Raw genomic sequence first — 22,791 nt, forward strand, 5'->3', positions numbered from 1 at the left:
GACGAGCTGATAATTTTTCAATTTAAGCCGGGTTACCAAATCCTATCAGCGTCGTGACCTCATCAACATGAAGGTGCCTAGCATCTCGTCAAAGATTTCAATCTGTGTAGGGTGGAGTGCAATTAGTGCTGTTGTTGGGAAGCTGTCTGCCAATATCACGTGTTGTTGGTGGTCAAGGGATGGCAGTACAGCAGTGGAATCTTGAATCCAATCCTCTGGCTTTTTGTTTGTTTAGTATTTCTCTCCAATTGAGTGGGTTTTTGTCCGGACACTCTGCTTTCATCTTCCACGCAACCAAACTCTCATGAATGGAATTGGCCAAACAGGCCAATGTGGCAGAACCACCCTGAAAAAAAGGATTGCGACTCAGAGAAGAAGTCAATTAAAAACTGCGTGTTTAAACAATATATTTTATTTGCTCTTATTCAAGTGACCATAATACAGTAATGCAAATAATACAAAGTGGCATTGTACTATACCTGTGTCGTAAACATATTGAAAATGGAACACACAAAACGCTCTACTGATGTCGCTTTTACAAACAAGTCACGCACAAAAGGTCAGTGCTTAAACTCTGCGTGTGTACAATGATGCCGGAAATAATTCACAATGACACATTTGCAGCCCTTCGTCAAGCCACTGATGGCTGAGGGCTCCCCCCCCCTCCACGCCAGCGTCAGTCGTGGGGGTAATTTGACCATACTTCACCACGCTGGTTTAGAGAGGGTTGACGAAGGTGGGGGGGGGGGGTGGCCCAGGACCGGGTCAGATTATGATTCACCCCCCACCCCCCATTCAGGATTCTACGAATTGCCACAATTCAGGGTCACGATTCAACTCACGAATCAATTCACCTGTCCCCATGCGGTGCATATCATATTATTACTACTGCACTTGTTTACCCGGGGTGAGCATAGAAACCGTAAGAAGTTGTACGGTTTCTGTGCACCGATCACATGAATCAATAAATTGGAGATAACCGATTGTAACACGCATTATTTGATCATTGGCTGGACGTTGATTTCAGAGGTAGCCGGGAAGCTCTGTGGTCAGAAACACCAAGCCAGTTCTGCGGAGATCAATGGGCTTTTTTAAAATCTGGGTTTCAGCCATCATGACTCAGGCGAGTTCTCAAGTTTAGTGAGTTGATTGTCTCAGGGTGACGATGCACACATTTGACAATTCGCTTCATTTAGCAGCGGTCTGAAGGTGGCATTTTTTTGTGTTTGGCTGACATGAGAGGTCACTTGGAAGGGATCTAAGAACGAGTTCTGTGATAGTAATAGGTTTTTACCCTTTCAACTGGTACAAAAACTGACACCTTTATACAAGGCATCATGTTTGCAATAACCAGATGACGCCAAAGTACGCCTTTTGGTGTCATCTGGTCCAACACCAATGGAGACTAGGCTCTAAGAAAAGCTGTCTCTGGTGTGGACCAATCAACTTCAAGGACAGTGCATATCATTATCATCATCGGAATTGTTTATTTTTGTTTGCATTTTCACTGCTTGTGTTGTGGTTATTGCAAACATGATGCCTTGCATAAAGGTGTCAGTTTTTGTACCAGTTGAAAGGGTAAAAACCTACTACTATATTTTGCCACTGGTAAAGGAGGTCTCACAGTGTGAGTTCTGTGATATCACGTTCCACAGGTCGTGCTCTAACACGGGCCACGCACTGCTATGCAAGGGCTCTTCGTGGACATGTCTTCTTCCCTTCCCTCCCTGATACCAACAGCTCAAATTCAATAAAACTTGGGGGGGAAATATCAACAAATAAGAACACATTTTCATCATCTTCTTGGTTCTTTCGGTAAAGTCACGTAGAAGGGAAATTATAAAATAATAAAAATAAAACATAATAAAATGCAATGTATTTAAAAAATAAAACATAATAAAATGCAATGTATTTTATTATGTTATATTTGTATTATTTCAAAACATAATACAATGTATTTTATTGTTTAATTTTTATTATTTTATTATCTCCCTTCTACGTGACTTTACCGAAAGAACCAAGATGATGAATCCCTGCAGTCACGAAAGCTTTAAATCGAAACATTTTCATCAGTATATCAATCGGTTTTTTTTTTACGAGAATCATCATGCGATTTTTTTATTAACCATCGATGTTGTTTTCGTGTTCTTCAATGGCAAAGGGAGACTCTGAAAGAGTGGCACTGGGTTATTCTTCGTGTCATCCCAACCAAATGAAAGTGAGCCGTAGGATGGATGGCGCTTAACAGAATTTAAGCACTGACAAACGGTTATGCCGAGACTGTTTCCGATACGAATCCATTCCATAGGCAGTGAAGAAAGATACGAACTGCTGCATTTAAATATAGTGCAATAACAAAACCTATTACATTTCACACCAGATTCATTCTTTATATGATATCAGCCTACCCCGAACTAAGTAAAAGTCAACATTATTGACCCATAGTCTGGGAGGAACAACTCTTTTTTTTAACAATAAATGTAGCACATTTAATGCCAGAGACCATAAAAAATGTGTTTCATATGAAAATTTTAGATTCGTTATTCGTCAAATAAAATACTCTTTTACGTGATTATCCGTTAACATTTCCTATGCATGCAGTTATGTTTAATAGAGTGTCTGCCGTTATTTCCGCTGTAATTTTTAAGTAAATAATTACACATTGCATGCATTTTCACACGTAAAAAAATGGATTATAGCTTTTTGTTTGTGCCAGCAATAAGTCAGTGAAATTATTCACAACCCATGACACAACCTTTAGTGTGGAGCTGCTTCTATAATTCTACGATTAAATTTATCCACATTCTGTGCCTGCATAGAATATAAGACGTTAAAATATGTTTTTGACGATCCCATGTATGCATTAAAAATTAACTAACCCCTACCGGCTACCGTATATTTATTATCGCGAGAAAAATGTGAAGAAACACGAAATCATACTTAGAAACATTTACAGCCCTTATCAATCCACTGCTGAATGAAGGCTTCCCCATGTAGTATTAGTCATGGAGGGGGGGGGGGGGTGGGGGTGCATGACCATACTTCGCCAAGCTGGTAAGTGCGGGCTAGTGAATGAAAGTGGGAGATTGTCACGTGACCACGGTTACAAATATCACCCGCCACTGATGTTAGCCGTGGCTGGGAAATCGAACTCGTAAGGTCGTCGGGCTCACAGTGCAGCGTGCTAACCACTGCACTGCTGCTCCCCCATACGTGGCATAGGCTAAGACAAGAATGTCACAATATGCAACGCTCAGTGCTTAATTTCAGCCGGTCTGGAACGCTGTTCGGGGAATTATTTTGGCTCCGTATCACCTTATTTTGTCCTCATATGATTATAGGCTTAATAATATGGGATTGTAATGCATAGGAATGCGTACGTTGTACTCTAGTGGTCGTGTCTTACGCCGATAATTTCTTAACGCCAAGCCAGCCCTAAGCAGCGTTCCAGAATATGTTTGCGATGCTTCGTGCAAGAGAAGGAGAAAAGAAGCACATCACTACGAAGTACGCCAGAGAATTATAGAACAACACGAAGGCAATATTATACTGTGCAAAAAAATATATATACAAATTTCAAACAAAAAAATAAATCTGAAAACACAACACTGTAGTATAAATTCATTATTGTTCATTAAAAAAGAAAGTGAAAGCGTGAGACGTAAAATAATTTTCACTGTCGAGTATTTAAAAACGCAAACAATGCACCATGACTGGGTCTCCACATGCCACGTCGTTTGGAAGAGCACTATGCAATTATCTATTCCTTTAAACAATTGTGTGGGTAAATTGATAGGATGAATAATACAAAACTCTTCACATCCTTCCAACAAACCTATCCTACTCACGAACACAACAATAGACCGTGTGTGTATATATATATAGTCAGATACATGCATTTAGAACACAGTGACATCAGTTTTAGGTTCAAATAAGATCAGCGTGGTGGATTCCAACCAACAACAGTTGGTAGTGATCAAAAACAAAGTGTAAATCAGAGCTTACGCCATGCCAGTACACCCAGGAAACATGCAACGTTGGAAAAGTGGTTGCAATCACAGGACCAACGCTGGCCCAATGTTCCGTGTTTCCTTGGGAAGTGGCCGTTAAACCGTTAAGTTACAATTTGGCTTTCGATAACAGAAAGCCACTCAAGTGAATACATGCTTAATTCAAATGAGCAGAGCTATTTCACCAGATGTTTTTTTTTTACTTCATGTGAACCCAGGTAAGTATAATTAATTGTGACGGGAAATAGGCAGCGCCAGTGTTTGTTCTTGTAAAGATAGTTTGCTACTGGTATGGCAAGGCAAGTGTATCCAAGACACTCACTGTATTCTCCGGAATATGACGCAGCTTTTCCACCTTGTATTTTAACCGTTGGTGGTGCATCTTATAATGCGGAGAATATTTTATTTTTTTAAAAGCACACGTTTCCAAAAATAATACACAGAAACATACCTATCTTGATTTGAAGCTTTCGTGACTGCAGGTATCCATACTCTTTGGTTTTTTTTGTAAAGTCACGTAGTTTATTTATTTCTGTGACTTTACCGAAAGAACCAAAGAGTATAGAAACTTACCTGTTAACCCATACGGTTTACCCATATTCCATACGGACGTACAACCATTTCAATACGGGCAAAAAAATGTGTCTATCTGTTTGTTTCCCCCTTGTGATGGGACTTTGTAGGATGAACGTTGAGATTTAAAAGGGGCACGGGGTGACCAACAAGGTCTGGAATTGGTCTGTAATAAGGATAGGGCACTAATAAAGGGGTCGACAGGTATGCAGAAACGTGCAGAGTACACACTGACTGAGTGTTGTTGTGGTTTTTATTGTTGCACGCGTGTCCGCGATTCGTTTTGAAACCAGTAGCGCATGTCTCAAACCCTGGGGTTGACCCACCCCCACCCCACCCCCCTGGTCTGTGACGTCACGCGACGTCTACCCCGCAAAGCACCGTGGGTATTTCCAAGATGGCCGCGAGCAGCGTTTTGCCACGAGGCGGCGTTCGTGCGGTGCCACCGCAAGGCGGGAGGGAAATGTTTCGCACAGCCCAGGCATAAAAGGTTTAGCCCCGTACGGTTTAATGACACTCGTCTCGTCACGCAGCAGTGTGTGTGTTGAGTGGCGAAAGATGTTTAAACATGGAGGATAAATTGTGGTTTGTTGAACGTGCTCGCTTGTAAGATGGTCGATGACAATGGCTGCGTGTATCTTGTCTCTTCCTAAAGAATTCCACGCTTCGAGTGGTTTGAGGGCATCGCGGAATTTGGGTGGGAGCCATATGTGTACGCGTGGCAGGGAAATGTTTCCACAACGTGCTGAATAGGTTTTCATTCACTTCAGAGTCGAGCTATGATGCTCTTTACCACACATGTTCAGTAAAAGTCACAGGTGTCCACTTCGTGAGACGTTGCAAATGTAACATTGGGCCATCCTCGTACACTCTCGCCTCGGGGCAGCAATGCACAAACAAGAATGACACCTTTTTTATTTGATCCAAAGCAGTGTCCCATGAATGGCGAAGCATATGGCTCCCTGTAAAGTACAGAATCGACTTTTTTCAAGATTCTTGTCACGATTAAGGTCTTGAATGAGTTGGCTCCTCAATACTCTCAGCATAAGTTTTAAAATTCCACTGCGAAAACTTAGATCTGCTGATTCTAATCGTCTCATTCCAAAGACCAGACTTTGTTCTGTGGGAGACTTGATATTTTTTTCAGCCAGGCTCTGCGATTGTGGAATTTTCTCCCTCCCTCAGCCCAATAGTGAATGCGGGTCTGTTACACCTTTTTTTAAAATTGCGCCATGATACCCGCTTGTTTTTAAACAACGCGCTTTCGCCATAACATAAAGCTGGACGTAAATTCGCTTTGAGGCCTTTGTGCGAATTGCGCTGTAATAATAAAACTCGAGTTAATATTTCACATTAATAAGAGTAATGATCTGAAACATCGGCGTGTTATTCCGCCAGTGTTATTGACGAATGCGTGGAACCTGCGTCCAATTTAGGGTGCTGCAGTTGTGTGTATACTCTGGGTGTAACGATGCATAAATTCATTAATATTGATACTAGAGCTCATAAATACATTGATTCCTTTGAGCAGGAATATGTTGTAGTTGTGTGTGGTAATGGGCGTGCGCATGACCACCGTAGCAACTGGAAACGCTTCCACTTATTGAAGAAGAAGAAAAAAATAACGAATCGTCTTCCAATTAGATCGAGGTCATGGATCACGACAATTCATTGACTTAACTGCGCCGGAGGAGCGGGTGGGGATGGATGTGTAACCCTTTTCTCCAGACTTTAAGACGCTTCGGAAAGTGAGACGCACCCCAAGTTTCGGGATCTTTCGTAAACGAAACAAAACATCAATTCTAGATTTGAAGCTTTCGTGACTGCAAGGATTCATATTCTTAGGTTTTTTCGGTAACGTCACTTAGGTAAAACATTAAAATTAATGAAAGTAAAATAAAATATTTTAAAATATAATTATTTTATTTTACTTTCATTAATTTAAATGTTTTACCTACGTGACTTTACCGAAAAAACCTAAGAATATGAAACAAAACATCCCCGGAAAATACTTCTCGGGATAGCAGAAAACGTGTTCGAATTGTTATAAAACGACAAAGCAGAAAAAGTGCATCGGTTAATACGGTACATGGTGAGAGATAATACAGAACAAACACCGGATTAAAAGACGCACCCCCAACTTTTGCTCTGCAACGCTTACAAACTGCTGCACACGAAACAATTGGGTCTTGTAATCTGGAGAATACGGTAGTTAACACCTCCATCGCATATCCCCATGGTGGTGCCATTGTCTAATTTGGTCTGCAGAAATCTGTGAAAAATACTATTTTCACCCGGGGTTTAATTAAATTTGGCAGGGCTGATTGTAGAGAATATCAGGCAACCCGGTATTGTTTTCTCAGACTTAATCGCCACCACGCATTATTTTGTTTTTTTGTAAAACGAGGAAGCATTTAGCGTCACATGTTTTGCAACAGAAATATCGACGCAAAAGCAAAAAGAAATACACAATAACGTCGCCGCCGTATTATCCGGATTGTAAGACGCTGAAGCGAATTGGACGCGCCCGCGTTAATAAAGTGATACAAATCCGCTCCCGCACACCGGATTGTGACACGCGTTAAATTCATGGGAGCCCTATAGCGTGACCTTGTTTAAAATGGGGGGGGGGGCGGGGGAGGGTGCTGGCAGAGAGGGGGGGCTATTCAAGCTCGGGGGGTTGAGATCATGACATTTTTAACTTTAAACAAAATGCTCTAGCTCTCGTCCCGCCAATGGTGTTAAATATTGCAACAAACATTTTTTACTTGACTCTTTAAAACAATTCTAGAAGAAGGCACTAGGCCCTTTAGCAAGGGTGGGAGGAGGTGGGGGTCTCAGCCCTCTACAGCCCCCCAACCCTTGAATTGAATACTTCCATATGAAGGGCAATTAAGATGTCACATCCGTCAAGGTGTTATGATGACTATAAAGGGTACTGGGCTTGACCAAAACCAATATCCGTAACTTTGTGTCTTCAAAGCCAAGGTCGTCAAATGACATTTCTAAAACAACGGAGGGCAAATTCAAAGTGTCACGGATCAAAAGCTTTTCCTGGCTAAATGCAGTCGTTTGTTTTTGAATTCCGCCGTGTGCTCTCCTTCCAAAGACGTCTTGAAGTTGCCGTGGTTTTTATTTTTTGTCCTTCCAAAGATTCGATCTCTCCGCGAAAAAATAAATTGTTGTTGATCACGGTCGCTATTTCAGATAGACTCAAAACGCCAAGCGGGCCAGTAACCAATAATAGAATAATCTGATAACATAAAACCGTACCTAGTCACTGCTGCTGCTGCTGCGCCTTCTCCATCATCCTCTCGAGCCGCCTCAGTTTGTTGTACAGAGACTGTACGTACGTGAAGACGCACTTGGAGTCCGGCTTCTTCCCCATCATTATCATGTCGTCGACGTCGAGGAGGGGGTCGCAGTGGGCCAATTGCCTGAAAGTGACACGCTCGCGTGAGATGCCATCGGGCGGTACACGAAGACTACCTTTGATGTCGGCCCAGGGACTCTGTTGACGCCAGTGAAAACAGTTTTAATATGCAGCTTTGCTTCACACGTGTGGAGGTTTTTTTTTTACTTTGCAAAGATATATATATTTTTAAAATCAATCTTTGTTTTCATGCATTTGAAAGTCTACTACCATTTTCTCACTCGACTACTATTTTCTCAAGCCATATTTCTTTTTTTCAGACAATAATCTTAGTCATTGCACTGCATAGGTAAGAGGTAAAGGTGCAGCCCTGCAATTTCCTGCCCACGCCAATTCCGGCAGAATAGCCTCCAAATAGAAGGGGCTCAAAGACAGCCCCTCTACAGAGAATACTTGGCCTACTCTTCCACACTGGTCAGATGTCTTTGAAAGAGGTTGGATTTGCCCACACTCGACTCCACCTGGGTTACCCCAACGGAGCCTTTCGGCGGATATCTCGCTGCCGATGGCAATGCGTCATCGGAGCCCTCCCGTGCACTCCCAATTCACGCGACTGCTCGCGAGGAGATGTGTGACCCTGCAGCGCACCAAACTCTCCGTGTTTAATTTGCGCACATCCCAAGCGGCGGCGGAATTGGACGCGGTGCGCTACCACCACGCCCGGTAGGCCCGCAGAGCTCCCCGTGTGCCTACAGGGAATAGTGTACGAATCTCACTCGGGGGGGGGAGCGTGGGCGAGATCGGCATTGCGATAAGTGTCATTCTGTTTTTGTACCACTGCGTAGATTTGCTCGGTTGTGCCATGTACACCACGGACGTGTTGTTGATTTTGTCGGGTCGTACCGCGTGCTGTTCTGCACGATGTCCGACGTTTCGCGCCGCGTGCTGGGAGTTTCTTCAAGGAACTGAATTTAGCAGCGCAACATTCTCCCTGGATGTTTTTTTTTTTAGCATTGCCACCAACACCAGCAGCAGGTAACGCCGTGTAATCGAGGGAGAAGGCGAGCGGTAAAATGTGTTGACTAATAGAAGCTTCCAGCACGTGGAGCGGAACGTCGGACATCGTGGCGAACACCACGGCAGTACGTACAGCCCGAAAACACACACACACTGGAGAGTTATACTCTCCGATGTGCTTCTCACTCGGAATAAATGCTCTGGTACATTCGATTCCCATCAGGATTTTTATGGTTTCAAATGTTGATACGTTTTCACGGAAATATATATTTTTCAAGGAATGAGACTGCTTTCATGTGTTTGCATAGAGGATGGCAAACTTTCACGGAGGTTCAACAGCGAAGGTTCTATCATGTTTAGAAATCACTGCACACTGCGGCGATGAGAATTTGCATTTTTTAAATAGATCGGTGACAATTGCCAATTTTAACGAGTGTCTCCTTTAGAAACACATTATTAGTTTTTGAAATGTCAGTTTTAATTGAATGAATTTTAATTATAACAAAAAACGTATAACGTGAGGCGTCGCCGCCAATGTCAGGCACGGTGCGATGTACCAGGCCTCGTTCTGTATTTACAAGGTGCGGTTCGATTTAAGATTATAATTAAATGTTGGAATTGGGTTTTAATTTTTAATTTCTTGTTACTGTGTCTTACCGCACCAGCAAGTCACTCTTCAATGCAAACTCTGGTCATCCTCGCAGCGACGAATTTTGGCTGGCCTCGTCGCGCGGCGCTTATGCGCGTCTGCGGCCGTCTGGAACGCTCTTCCTTCCGATATTAGGAAGCCACTGGAGCTATGCGCTTTTAAATCATCTACATTGAAAACGCATGTCTTTAGAACTGCTTTTTGTTTATTTAGTTTCTTGTCCTTCCCCCACACCTCCAATTAGCATAGTTGGCTATGTCCGGTGTGAAATAAGTTCAAGTTACATACACAAGTAACATTGATAAGTCGTCCCGCCAGCTCACGGTTCCCGGCAATGGCGAGGAGCGTGATGACAACGCGTACGGAGGAAACTCGAAATTATCCAAAAGTGAGGTCAGTTCACGTTGGCAGTCGCAAACGTTCCTGCCGTCTTCTGGTTTAGCGATTCGCTAATTCGTTTCGCAGATTGTCCTTCGAGCCAAATATCGAACGCAGGGCGCATTGAATGTGCAGGTGAAGGTGCTGCAGCGCATTCTTGAAAATCGCCAATCATCAGTGGTGGAACTTTGAACGTGAAATAAATACTTTGTTAAAACAAAGACTGAATCAATGGCTTGACGCTAATTGGCTGCGTACGCAAACTATTTTAATTCAGCTACGTTTTTTGAGGTGACCGCGTGCTCTGAAGGTCTACGCTGCCTTTACATCAAAGCCTCGAGTTCATGCCACCGACAGTGGGCAGCGGGCCAAAGCAAAGGCGCAGCCCTGCAATTGCCTACACCACTGCTGGCGGAAGGGCCTCCCCACTAGAGGGAGCTCAAGAGAGCTTCTCTAGAGGGCATCTGACCTCCTCCTCCGCGCTGGCCATGCGTCTGGGAATAACCGGGAGTACCCACATGCTTCATCCCGCCACACGCGACCTGCCCACTGGCTGCCCACACTCGAGCAGAGTGTAACAATCTATTTCAGCTTTTCATGGGTTTAGTTGTCCTTCACCCGCACCTCCGTTGAGCGTGGTTGACTAAGTACGGCGCAAAAGAAATTCAACATATAGATACGTACATGGTTTGTTGTCTTTCCCCTGCACCTCCGATTAGCACGGTTGGCTAGGTACGGTGTGAAAGAAGTTCTCCATATATGTCATACATGGTTTGCTGTCCCCCCCGCCGCACCTCCAATTACGTGATTGCGTGACCTGAAAAAAAATTAACGTGGCCCTCTCTGGGAGGGCGGTCGGGACTGCGGGTCAAAGGTCACTCACTCGGCGCAGGTGAAGGCGAGCTGGAAGTTGTGCCGCGGGTTCTGCGGACTCAGCTTGGAGAAGTCGAACGCCTCCGGGAAGTAGCTGTGCACGAGGGCGCAGAACGCCATGCCGTCACACCAGCTGGATGAGAAGTTCTTGATAGTCACATTCTGTCGGCGGTAAGGAAGTGGGTCATGCGTACTTGTTATTTTTTTTGGGGGGTAGAGTTGAACATTTCTCGCAGCCACAGTTAGCGATTAGATTCGACCTTCCTACTTGAAACTGCGTCCAGCATCCTCGGGACGTGAAACTAGGATGTCAGAATGACCGTGTCAGCTGACTTGGCTTCTTCAACAGGTATGCATTAACCGTAAGTTAGATATTAACCATTCACAACTTCAAGAATACAATTTTTATTCAGAATTATCTGGACCAATTAATAGCATCAGTCCTTATAGCCACTCGTTTCACATTTGATCCTGTAGAAAGATAGCATAATTTTTATGAAGTAGTAAGTCCACTTGCGGTTTTTTCCGCGGTTGTGCTGTTCAGCTCTGTACTGGCAATCCCCAGGTTATGGAAGGTTTAGGTTTCTGAGAATGATCCGTAACCCGAATTTTCCATATGTCGGAAACTGATGCGTAAGGCAACCCACTTTATGCCTCACTCCGCGGTATTCATCCACAACCTCACCACACTGCACTATTTTGCGCTTACGTAATTAACGCATACTGATTTTTTGTTTAACATGATTCATGGGACCATTTCCGTAAAATTGGATTTCCGTAAGTCGGGTATTCCATAACCTGGGGACTGCCTGTATATAGAATTGAACCTAAATGAAAAAGCCAATTTATTGTGATGTTTTCTCTACATTCATTGGTGTTCGGGCCAAACACATCCCCTCTCTACAATTGAGAACCCTGTTTTAATCAAACAATCCATTGGGAAATCTCATGTATCAATGGCTGCAAGATATTTTCACCGAACTTAATAACTAAGTCCCTCGAGTGGCTGACACAGTGTGTGTGGAGATTCCTTCTTCCAGCAGTGGATTGACAAAGGGCTTTGAATGACTACATTTTTCTTTATTTCACATGCATGGGGAAATGCAGAACGTCGATCTAATTAACCACAGCAGTTCAAAACTAAAACTACGCTCGCAACTCCATCCGTGGATGCAAACCGATCATGACACGGTAACGTGTTTTTCTTTACATTTGTAATTAAATGACCCGGTAAACATGCCATTATTTTCGAGGCATGTCTGCGCGATGAGCACTACAAAATAGAAATGATTACATATTCAATGTTGCTTCATAAAACTAAGTTACGATCATCACTGCTTTCTTGTTTATTTACACAGATGGGATATGGGTTTTTTTTACGTAAATATGTGTTTGCTTGTAAAGTCTTGTGCTTGCTTTAAAAAGAAAACCCACGCTCGTATAAACTAGGAGGCAAGGTGGCTTGTTGCTAATGGCTGAAAGAGAAGTATTCCGGGTGGTCTGGCAGTAACATTGTCCCATGTTGATGCCCTTGCTTTGCTATGCTGGGAAAAGAGGGCTTAGAAAGGAGACCATTCTTGGACGGCACGTTTGGCCAACTCGCTTGGCCGGATGGATTCAAATGTTTAAAAAAGTCCACAGTTTCCGAAGCTTAAGCAGCCGTGAGCCTGGTTCGTACTTGGATGGGGTGACCGACTGAAAATACCAGCCTGAGCCGTGATTTGGACCCCAGGAGGTGGCAGTTACAGCAATGGAAAACTCTTGAATTATTCTGATGGTGCATTGTCTTTGAGTTGTGCGCCTTTTGGCATCATCTGGTCCAACACCATGTGAGACTAGGCTCTAAGGAAAGCTGTCTCGGGTGTGGACCAATCAACTTCAAGGACAGTGCATACATTATCAGAGTTATGTTTTTTTGTTTGCATTACGACTGCAGGTATTTTGGTCTATGCAAACATGACTCCTTGTAAAAAAGGTGTCAGTTTTGTTGCCAAATAGAAGGGTAAAAAAACAATTATCTTAATCTGTGGAGTTTAGTGTTGTATTCGGCAGAAGTGGACACCTTCAGATGGAAGACATTGGAAAACTGAAAAGTTCTGAGATGTGGGTGCAGCATCAACTATAGAAAATAAGCTGTATGGAAATATAAGAGTAACACGCGGGTGCTTGTGTGTTCAGGCAGAGGGAAGTCTAGCTCGCATCGGAGTGCCATACAGCGCAACCGCGAAAGCATACGCAGCAGTCGTATAAGAGAATTATATTTGTAACAATTCAAAGAAGGCAAAAGATCTGGACTGGGCAGATCTTCTGGAAATGTAATTTCTCATGGAATACTCTCTTGGTCTTGCCACTCTACAACAGAGAGTGGTGCTGGTGGGGGCGGTGGGTGAGGAAATACGTTGGTTTCAGAGCTCAGCCACGGACAACTCCAGCTCAGATTAAGCCCTGGTCAGAGGTGAAGGGGTGCTCTAGAACAGGGGTCGGGAACCTTTTTGACTGGGAGAGCCATAAAAGCCAAATATTTCTAAATATATTTCATTGAGAGCCATATAGTATTTTTAACGTATAATAAATTAAATATGTCTTACTTTTAATGCGACTTCTGGTGCTGCATGGTTTTGCTGATGGCCTTGTGTAGTCTGGTTCATACGTGGTGAGGTTGAGCTTCGTGCAGGCGTGACCCGTGAAATTTATCTTCAAAACTAATTTCTGTTTACTTTAAAATGACACCGTAGTATGAAACAATATCACAAGTATTTTAAAATCAGTTCCAAACTGATTTTTTCTTTTTTTATTAATATTATTTTTTTCAACTCAAAATTGTCTGGGAGCCATATGCCGTCACTGGAAGAGCCATATATGGCTCGCGAGCCATAGGTTCCCGACCGCTGCTCTAGAACAACGGTGGGTGGAGGTGAAGGTCTCCGTGGAACTATTCCCAGAGAACCCGGGAAGAACTTGTTGCAACGTATAAGGCGTTAATTCTAGATTTTTTTTCGGTAAAGTCACGTAGGTAAAAAATTAAAATTAATAAAAGTAAAATAAAAATAAAATAAAAATCACGACGTTTCGGAGGCAACACAAGCTTCCGTCTTCAGGTGGAACCGTCACAGCACGATAGCTGTATCACTTGATACTTTTATTAATTTAAATTTTTTTACCTACGTGACTTTACCGAAAAAACCTAAGGTATAAGTATAAGGCGTTGTCAACACGCTGCGACGATCGCTACAGTCCACAGTCGGTGCAGCTCCATTCAAAGTCTCGCGCGGTCAACGCCCACTGTGCCCACCACGGCTCTCGGATCGGTCGGCCAGTCGTCTTCCAGGCGTAGCTCCCGAATGATTTGCCCTGTTGACAGATGCGCGTCTCTCTTCTTCAAAGGGGTTCGTCGTATTGTCAAAGGACGTCGACTAAGCGACCGCAGATTCTTATTCAGCGCCCACCGGCGACTACGAGGGGGTCTTCTGTTTACAAAGTTGTGGGAGAAGAGTGGTGGGGGGGGGGGTGGTGGCTGGCTGTCACTCATCCACACGGCTCAGGCTGTCAACGTCTCACGGAATATTTTCAGCGTAGATGGTGCGGCCTTGGGAGGCAGTGCACGAATAGTCACCGGTGCCCTCGAGAGACGCGCATCGGGCGCGGCGTGCTGTGCCCGGTGTGGAAATATTCGCCGGGTCGCCGGCCCGGGCAGACGGACAGACCGCGCTGAAAACGGAGCCCCCGTCACTGTGGACGATTCCTACTCGAGACTGATTTATACCGAATGCCAAACGAATCTCGGATCCGCGACCACCATGCATCACGGGCGTTAGAAGCCGCGGGGGTTGCGTTAAACGCGCAGCGGAAGGACGGCGCGGCGATATTAAATTGTTATCCTGCACTTTTATGCACCCGGGCTCTATTTGCCCCGCCTTGACTGGCATGGTGAAGTATGGTCAAATAACCACCATGACCTATTCAGCATGCAAATGCCACCGTGCAAAGGGCTGTGAATGCTGTAGGTGCCGCATACTGTATGGACGGGAGCGGTGGTGCATTGGTTAGCATACCGCGCACGATGAACCCAGCAATCTGACCCCGGTGATGGTTAATGTCAGTAGCGAGTGATATCCAAAGCGATCCTGTGCCCCCCTTCAACAAACCTTGGTGAAGTATGCCCAAAAACAACCCCTATGGCTCAAATTGCTTCAGTTTAAGGGCGGGGAGCGTTGGGGGTGAGGGAGTGGCATGGGGGAGGTGAGTTTTCATCCAGCATATGCGTTTGGAGCGGTGGTTCTTAACCTGGGGTGCACGCACCCCCGTGGAGTGCGAGACGTGGCTAGACTTTTTGTAGAAGGTAAATAATCGAAAGATAAACTAAGCACGGGCACGTACGTACAACTACTTTGTTTAATCAAACCTGTGTATGTATTAACGAAATATGTTTTGTTACGATTGGGAACCAAAGGGGTGCAAGGCTGCAGTAAAGGTTAAGAATCACTGGTATAGAGTATTCGGCAGCTGCTGTACATTTCCCACATGATAAGCCACTTCGTTGAGCTATCCGTTGTGGCCATGTCGCTTCTGAAAAGCGCTTTCGAGCTCAGTGAAATTTGGTTAAAAAAATTGTTTAGTTAATTGATAAAGGACTGTGATTTCGTTCTGCAACAACAACTTTGCTGCTGGACCTTCAGCCACGGCGACCATTCGTTAGCAGCTCAAGCAGCACTCCACTTTTTCCGAAAATCTCTCAAAAAAGCATTAGAACATTCCCCGCAACGACTGATTTCAAGAAGAAGAAAGGGGGGGGGGGAGGGCGCAGACGGTGGGGGGCCGTCAAGTTCAATTCAGAGGGAGGAAAGGAGGTGGAAGGTGGGGTTAGCCGATATATCCTTTCAGCCCCGGGGGAGGTGGGGAGGTGATGGGTGGAGGAGGGTGGGGGGGGGAGGGTTCTCCTAACTCGTCCGCCACAGATCACTGCGGCCGGCTTAACCTCTGGCACTGGGCAAACACACGTCCGCGGTTAGCGCGCAGCGGTTTGGCGTCTGCCGAATCTCGCGGCCGTGTCCTCGCCTCGTATCTGTCGGTCTTTGACCTGACCCAGTCGAGGATGGTCTGTTTGATGGTGGTGGCGTCGGGCAGGGAGGCGCTCGCCGATCGTTGCAGTGGCGCCTTGCAGCCGGCCGGGACCCCGCCGCCGCTGTTGACTGCGGCATTCTTCTCCTTTAAGGCCGATTGCCTGGGGACCGAAGAAAAAAACACACACGCGCACAGACACGCGCGCGCGCGCACACGCAGACACGCGCGCACACAGGCACGAGCGCGCGCGCATGCAGAGACAGGCAGGGAGGGGACGGGGGTGGTGGTAGGGACGGGGTGGTGGGGGGTGAGAAAGAAAAGGTCAAACGAATGGAATAATGCCTTGAAGCGGGCCTTCTCTGGCTTCACGCGCGAAAGCCAAGTCGTGCTTTACGGCTGTATACACAGGCGCCGTTCAGGAGACGCGGTATTCATTTGGAGGGGTTTTTTTTTGCGCCCATTTAAGGAGCAGAACCAGCTCTGGATTCCGACGCTGTGCCCCCCCCCCTGTTTATGCCAGGTTCGGGTACACGTGTAACGTTCCTCGGTTTTTTTTCATGCCCCATAATTATTATTTTTCTCTCTCTCTCCGTTAACTCAACCAATTAAGGCTATGGTTTCAGGGACGTGGAATCAGGTTAGCTTTCGTATATTGGCAGGCTCTCGTTTTAAACATTAAATAAATGCCGGACCTCTTTACAAAGCGTCTGGCCAGCGTGAAAGAGTAGACCTTAACACCCTCGTAAAGGGGCTCTCTGAAGTGAAGGCCATTTCGCAAGCAGGGGAGTGAGAAAGCCAACTCTGTGCTCTATTTGATTGTATTTCGCATTTATAAAGCGCCCTTTCCAGGGCACTTTAAGATGCAATCCGACGGCGTTCAGTGAGGGAGGTGATGGAATGGACGGAGGGACAGGGGCGCAGGGAATGGAGCTGATGTTGCAGGGGTAGGTAAGGCAGAATACGGTGGAAATGTGACGGTGAGTGAGGGTGTCACCATCACATGCTCCACCTTGCCAGTGTAGCTCCCAAGCTGTGGAACGCCCTGCTTCTCCTAATGAGACGGAATCGTTCGGGCTTCATACCACTCTCGAGTTGAGGGGGGAGGAGGGTCCTAACAGGGGAGGTCTTTTAGCCAGCAAATATTCAGAACGATGCTCTCTCTCTCGCTCACCAGCTGGCGTCTTGCTCCAGTTTCTGGAAGAGCCCTTTTCGAGACTGGGTGGTGGGCGTGCGGGGCAGCGACTGGGACCTCGTGAGCTCCAAGCGGCCCCCCATCTGCCTCTCCTGGCTCCCGGGGGGGGTCTTGAAGGAGGTAGGCGGCGTCGTGTGAGAGCCGCCGCCCTCCCCGCTGGTGCCAAGGCAGAGGGGATGGAACGCGACGGCCGAATGAGCAACGTCCGCAAAAACGCACGCGCGCGCGCGAAACAGAAACTGAGATCCCCCGTATAGCCCGAACAGACTGTTGGGGCGAGTGATGTTAGCGAGTAGCACCTATGAAGGCCAGAACGGCACACGAGGGGCTCGGTGGCCAACATCACACCCGGCCGCCTTCGTCTCCCGAGTGGCGATGTTTACACACCGCACCGGGTGCTCATTTGAGGCCGAGTCGACCTAAGGGAGGCCCAGGACCGGTTCAGATAATCGTCACTGGTGTCAGTGCCGAAATAAACTCGTACGAGGCCTGGTGCATATGTTTCAAGGGGCCCTACATAAAAAACACAAATATTAAATGTTTTACTTGCGGAGTAAAGTAATTGTACAGTATTTTTTCATTTGCCATACAACCAGATAATACGACAAATCGTTAACCTTAAACACCCAGTCGTTCATAGAAGTTGAAGGCAGTATAGTACTATAGTAATAGAGCAAGTGCAGAATTACTGAACCGGAATTGATAGCTTGAAAGCATCTAGCGCGGGGCCTTTAAAGTGCGGGGCCCGTAGCTACTACACGTGTAGCTACTTTTGTCACGAGGATAATCCGACACTGACTGGTGTTGGTGGCCGTGAGCGGCAATCGAACTCGGGTCGCCGGGTATCGTAGCGCAGTGCGCTAACCGTTGCACTACCGCTCCGCGCACGCACGCACGCACGCGCTCAAAAGGACGGACAAGAAACGAAAAAGGCGTGACACTGCTTTTGATGGCGTTCTCTCCGTTTCTCGGCTCAAGGTGCAAAGTCTTACGCAGGCGGCATTTATTTTTGGGTAAGGCCGCTTACACGTTTCTGCTTGCTTTATAAAAATGTGTTGCATTTTTTTCGGTCAAATTAAGCAAACATTGCTTGCATGCTTCCTATTGGCCTCCGTGAAGTTTGTATGCTGCGTGCTAATTGCACCGCTTTTTTTTCCTTCCGAATTAATATAAGAGGAAGCGTCTTTGCGAAGACAATTTAATGTCACTTGAATATACGGTATAAAGATGGGTAGAGCACCTCCCCTTGGGAGTAAGGCCACGTGCGCTTTAACATCCGAAGAGTTCACGTGCATAAGTAATCGACAACTGCCTTTACCCCACACCTGTGTATCGAAAGCATGCATTGCTCATATCATAACTGTGCTTTATATATACAGGGTGCTTAAAAAAAATTAACACCTATATGCGACTATCCTTTTTAATGGAAAAAGAGTGGATAATACACTGTAACATGTCAACAAATGTAACGTTAATTGCTTCAAAAAGTCAAAGAGTCTTCACTTGTTCGCCATCATTGTCAACAAACACCTTGAATCTTCTCCAGAGCCCGGAGGCACATTGCTTGTGGCATTGTTGCAAATTCTCAGAAGTGTGAACATTGTTTAAAAGCACCATGTATCTACTGTATTTCAGGTGTGAACACATTCATCGGTAACACCGCACCTAAGCGGTCAAAGAATATTCTCACGGGCGTTCGTTTCGTTGCAATGACCCATTCTCGTCGTGGTCCACAATTGCCAAATTTGAAAACGTGCCCCGAAGGTTACTCGATTGGGCCTCCACGTGGCAACATCGCCTCCTACCGCACCTCCGGTTAGCACGCTTGGCTACGTGCTTGTGCAAAAGCAGTTCAACGTCCATACGTACGTCCATAAGAATGGCGCGGATCCTAAAAGTACTCGTGATGATTCATAGCAGTGGGCCTTTTTCATAGCGTAGCGTCACTCTCTCTGCTGTGAACGGTGGCAATTGCCCCGAAACGTCGCCTGTTGTCTAGCTACCGTTTCCTGTTATAGGGCGGGGTGCTACAGGCGATTGCGTTGACTCTTCACGTGTTTGTTTCATGACACACACATAAAGTGCTCGCCACAAATGAATCGCAATACCTCGCTGATTTCGTCAAGAGGCATAAACCATCATCACGCGAACTCCGGTAGTCATCCTTGCAGCAGCGGTGGCTTTCGCGCGGTTTCACTTGCGCTTTTGCGGCCGTCTGGAACGCTCTTCCTTCCAATATTAGGAGGCCACTGGAGCTATGCACTTTTAAATCCAGATTGAAGAACTCATTTCTCGCGAGCTGCACTTTGTGTTGCGTTTGCTGTAGTTCCGCCGCACCTTCGATGAGTACGGTTGGCTACGTGCGGCGCGAAAGAAGTTCAACGTACGCACATTGGCACGTACAAGAACGCCGGTTCATCGCGGCAGTTGGCGTTGCGCGCCGTGCGCTCGCGGCATCGGCTGCAGCAAGAGTTAAAAGCGGTCTTCCCGCAGAGGCTTTTAATGTCACGGTAGCCTCTGGCGACCCCTCCAGTCGATACCGGCTCCTCACTTTTCGTGCAAGATTTACACAACCGGCAGTTAGCCACGTCCAGCGCCGCCTTATTGAGTCCGTTCTGTAATTGGCGCTGTCCACCCCCACCCTCCCCGCCCCCCGCCTTAATTAGCGCCCTGAAGAGAAGACACTTTGTCTCGGCGGTCTCAGGCACGTGGTAATGAGTTTGAAGTTTGGAGGGCAATTAGCCGCAGGGGCTCACCTCGAGTGGATAAGGAGGCCCACAAGAGCTACGGATGAAAAAGCTCCTCGGATCGTGGAAGCTAAGGAGGAATTTTTTAAGCCCGGTTAATACTTGGATGGAGGAACTGCCTGGGAATGCCATAGGCCTCGTGACAATGCGTGCCCCATCGCGATGAAATTCTGGGTCGCGATCGATGCAATCGACGATTTCCTTCTCGCCATTTGTAGTGCACTGCAGCACCTCCAGTGGCTGCAGGGATCGTGTGAACTAATCACGTACAGCATGTGCGAATTACGCTTTGGTTCTTTCGGTAAAGTCACGTAGGTAGAAACAATAATCGATCACGACCTTGCCATCGCCACACAAGCAACTGTCTCTCCCACCTGAAGACGATTGCTTGTGTGTGGCGATCGAAGCGTCGTGATCTGTTATTTTTTCGACCTACGTTAATTTACCGAAAGAACCAAAGTGTATTGATTCTTGTAGTCACGAAAGCTTCAAATCAGGATTCACATGTGAATTGTAAATTAATGGATTCTCAACATGTACGATTTGATGCACGTATCGATAATGTGAGAAGCACTGGTACAGTCCCCATTAATATTTGCATCTTTACACCCCGGGGTGTCACGACGTCTTTGCCTGCGAGGTTGTCATGAGATGGCAGTACAGCAACACATTCTTAAATCCATATGTGCTGTGCTTCAAGCGTTACCCCCTGCTACGTCTAATGGATATTCCCCAAGTCATCCGCACTTCCTCCATCTGAGGTCAAACTCTGGTTTATGGCGTTGGTTCAAAATCCCAATGTGGCAGGGCCGGCCCTCCCGAAAAAAGTCACTTGAGACTCGGCGAGTCCTTTCGCGGGGAAGGAAGTCTTTCTGCAATTGAATTCATCCCCGCACCGCATGCCCCCTGCAGGTGAATACAAAGGCGGTAGACGCGGCGTAAACATTCGTGCCGAGACGAGAAACTACGCGGCGCTAATGCCGTACGAAAGCCGGGCGAAAAGTCCACATAGAACTTTCCAAGACGAATAGTTTCATCAACGTGAGATAATCCGATATATTGCTGCCTTAACGTGTTCCACAATTCAGCATGGTGCTTGCCCCCCCCGCCCCCGCGCCACTCCCTCCCCTCTCCCCCTGTGCCTACCCCCCCACCCTCCCCATCCAGCAATGTTAAAGAATAATTGAAGGAAAAGACAACTGATCTGCAGGAGAATTTATTGATTGACACCCCAACACTCAGTGACCCCCCTCCCTCCGTCCTTGCTTTGTTAATGCAAAGAGAGAGGGACAAGACACTGCTGCCACGGCTGAGTGATGAACAGCGGTGGGGACCAACCGTGCCGTCAAATCGAGTGGATACATATTCTTAGGTTTGTTCGGTAAAGTCACGTAGGTAAAAAATTACAATTAAAATTAATAGAAGTAAAATAAAAATAAAATAAAAATTACGACGTTTCGGAGGCAACACAAGCTTCCGTCTTCAGGTGGAACGGTCACAGCACGATTGCTGCATCAAGATTGCTGTATCAAGATACAACAATCGTGCTGTGACGGTTCCACCTGAAGACGGAAGCTTGTGTTGCCTCCGAAACGTCGTGATTTTTATTTTATTTTTATTTTACTTTTATTAATTTGAATTTTTTACCTACGTGACTTTACCGAAAAAAATCTAAGAATATGAATCCTTGCAGTCACGAAAGCTTAAAATCTAGAGTGGATGCATGTTGAACTATGTATGTTGGACTTCTTTTGCGCCGTACGTAGCCCAGCCGTGCCGATCGTCTGCCGTGGATGTGTTACGGAAGAGTCCGTCGGTTCGGCCGTGCCATGTGCGCAGATGAATATTAGATTTCAGGGAGGAAAACAAATCTGGCTGTCGCCTGATGAAGCTGGTTGTAATTACTGGCGAAACGTCGTACTCAGATTGTAAATGTCGTGGCTTGGCTCTCCAACACATCGGTGTGCTGTACTAGTACACTACACTATACACTACACTACACACTACACTATACACTACACTATACACTACACTATACACTACACTGCTATACACTACACTACTATACACTACACTATACACTACACTGCTATACACTACACTACTATACACTACACTACACACTAGTGCTGTACTAGTGACGAATTGGCCACGTTCTGTTTACGTGACAACCCTTACTAGTTGGCTGTGTCGGGTGGTGGCGAATTTATCGACACATTTATACATTTACGCGATCTAACCCCAAAAACCTCTATTACGGATGATATTGGTCGCGAAAGCTTACTACGTGTTAAACAGGAACACAAAAAATATGATTTTATAGCTGCATTAGAACCCTGTAGCTTTAACTTAACGACACATTCCCTCCCCCGGCCACGAATCTCCCGTGCGACAGTGGTGAGATGTCGACTACCTCGCCTGGTATGCAGGAGGTCGTAGGTTCGATCCCGACCCTGACGCCTGCATATTTGGAGTTTCGATGCTCTCTCTCCCCGTGGTCGTGTGCATTTTTCTCCGGGTCCTCCGGTTTTTCTCTCCACATTTATAGACACGCTTTTAGAGTATTCGGCCGCGATACATTTCCGCATGCTAAGCCACTTCGTTGAGCTATCATTTGTGGCCAGGTCGCTTCTGATAAAGAGCTACATAGCTCAGTGGGGCCTTACCTGGTTAAAATAAAACAAATAGTTGTATAGGTTATAATTAACGGGCCTTCGCTTCGCAACGGATAGCACTGGGGGGGGGGGGGGGGTTGCTACGCTCACCTCGTCGCTGGAATGTTCAAGATGCTCGCGGTGCTGAACGTCACCGATTTGTTGGAGGTCCTCGCAATTGTGTCTGGGGTAAAGGGAACAAAAGCACGCGTGCGCTCAAAAAGCAATGCATCTCTAAAAAAGAATGAGCTCACTTCGGTGACG

General features: G+C 46.2%; 1 protein-coding gene across 2 annotated transcripts in view; it reads right to left on the minus strand.

Moving 5' to 3' along the window:
- Window positions 1-392: 392 nt before the first annotated feature.
- LOC133348866 (smoothelin-like protein 2) overlaps window positions 393-22,791 on the minus strand; it is a 50,683-nt gene continuing 28,284 nt past the window's right edge. For both annotated transcript variants that reach the window (XM_061561931.1, XM_061561929.1), the window contains 5 exons: window positions 22,639-22,711; window positions 17,106-17,282; window positions 15,929-16,094; window positions 10,884-11,035; window positions 393-8,020 (listed from right to left, as the gene is read on the minus strand). In XM_061561931.1, coding sequence (XP_061417915.1) covers window positions 7,861-8,020; window positions 10,884-11,035; window positions 15,929-16,094; window positions 17,106-17,282; window positions 22,639-22,711 — 728 coding nt within the window. In that variant the 3' untranslated portion in view covers window positions 393-7,860. The remainder of the gene's footprint in view (window positions 8,021-10,883; window positions 11,036-15,928; window positions 16,095-17,105; window positions 17,283-22,638; window positions 22,712-22,791) is intronic.

Source organism: Lethenteron reissneri, chromosome 28 (genome assembly GCF_015708825.2).
Source record: "Lethenteron reissneri isolate LAM-NWPU_2019-01 chromosome 28, ASM1570882v1, whole genome shotgun sequence".
NCBI classification, from domain to species: domain Eukaryota; kingdom Metazoa; phylum Chordata; class Hyperoartia; order Petromyzontiformes; family Petromyzontidae; genus Lethenteron; species Lethenteron reissneri.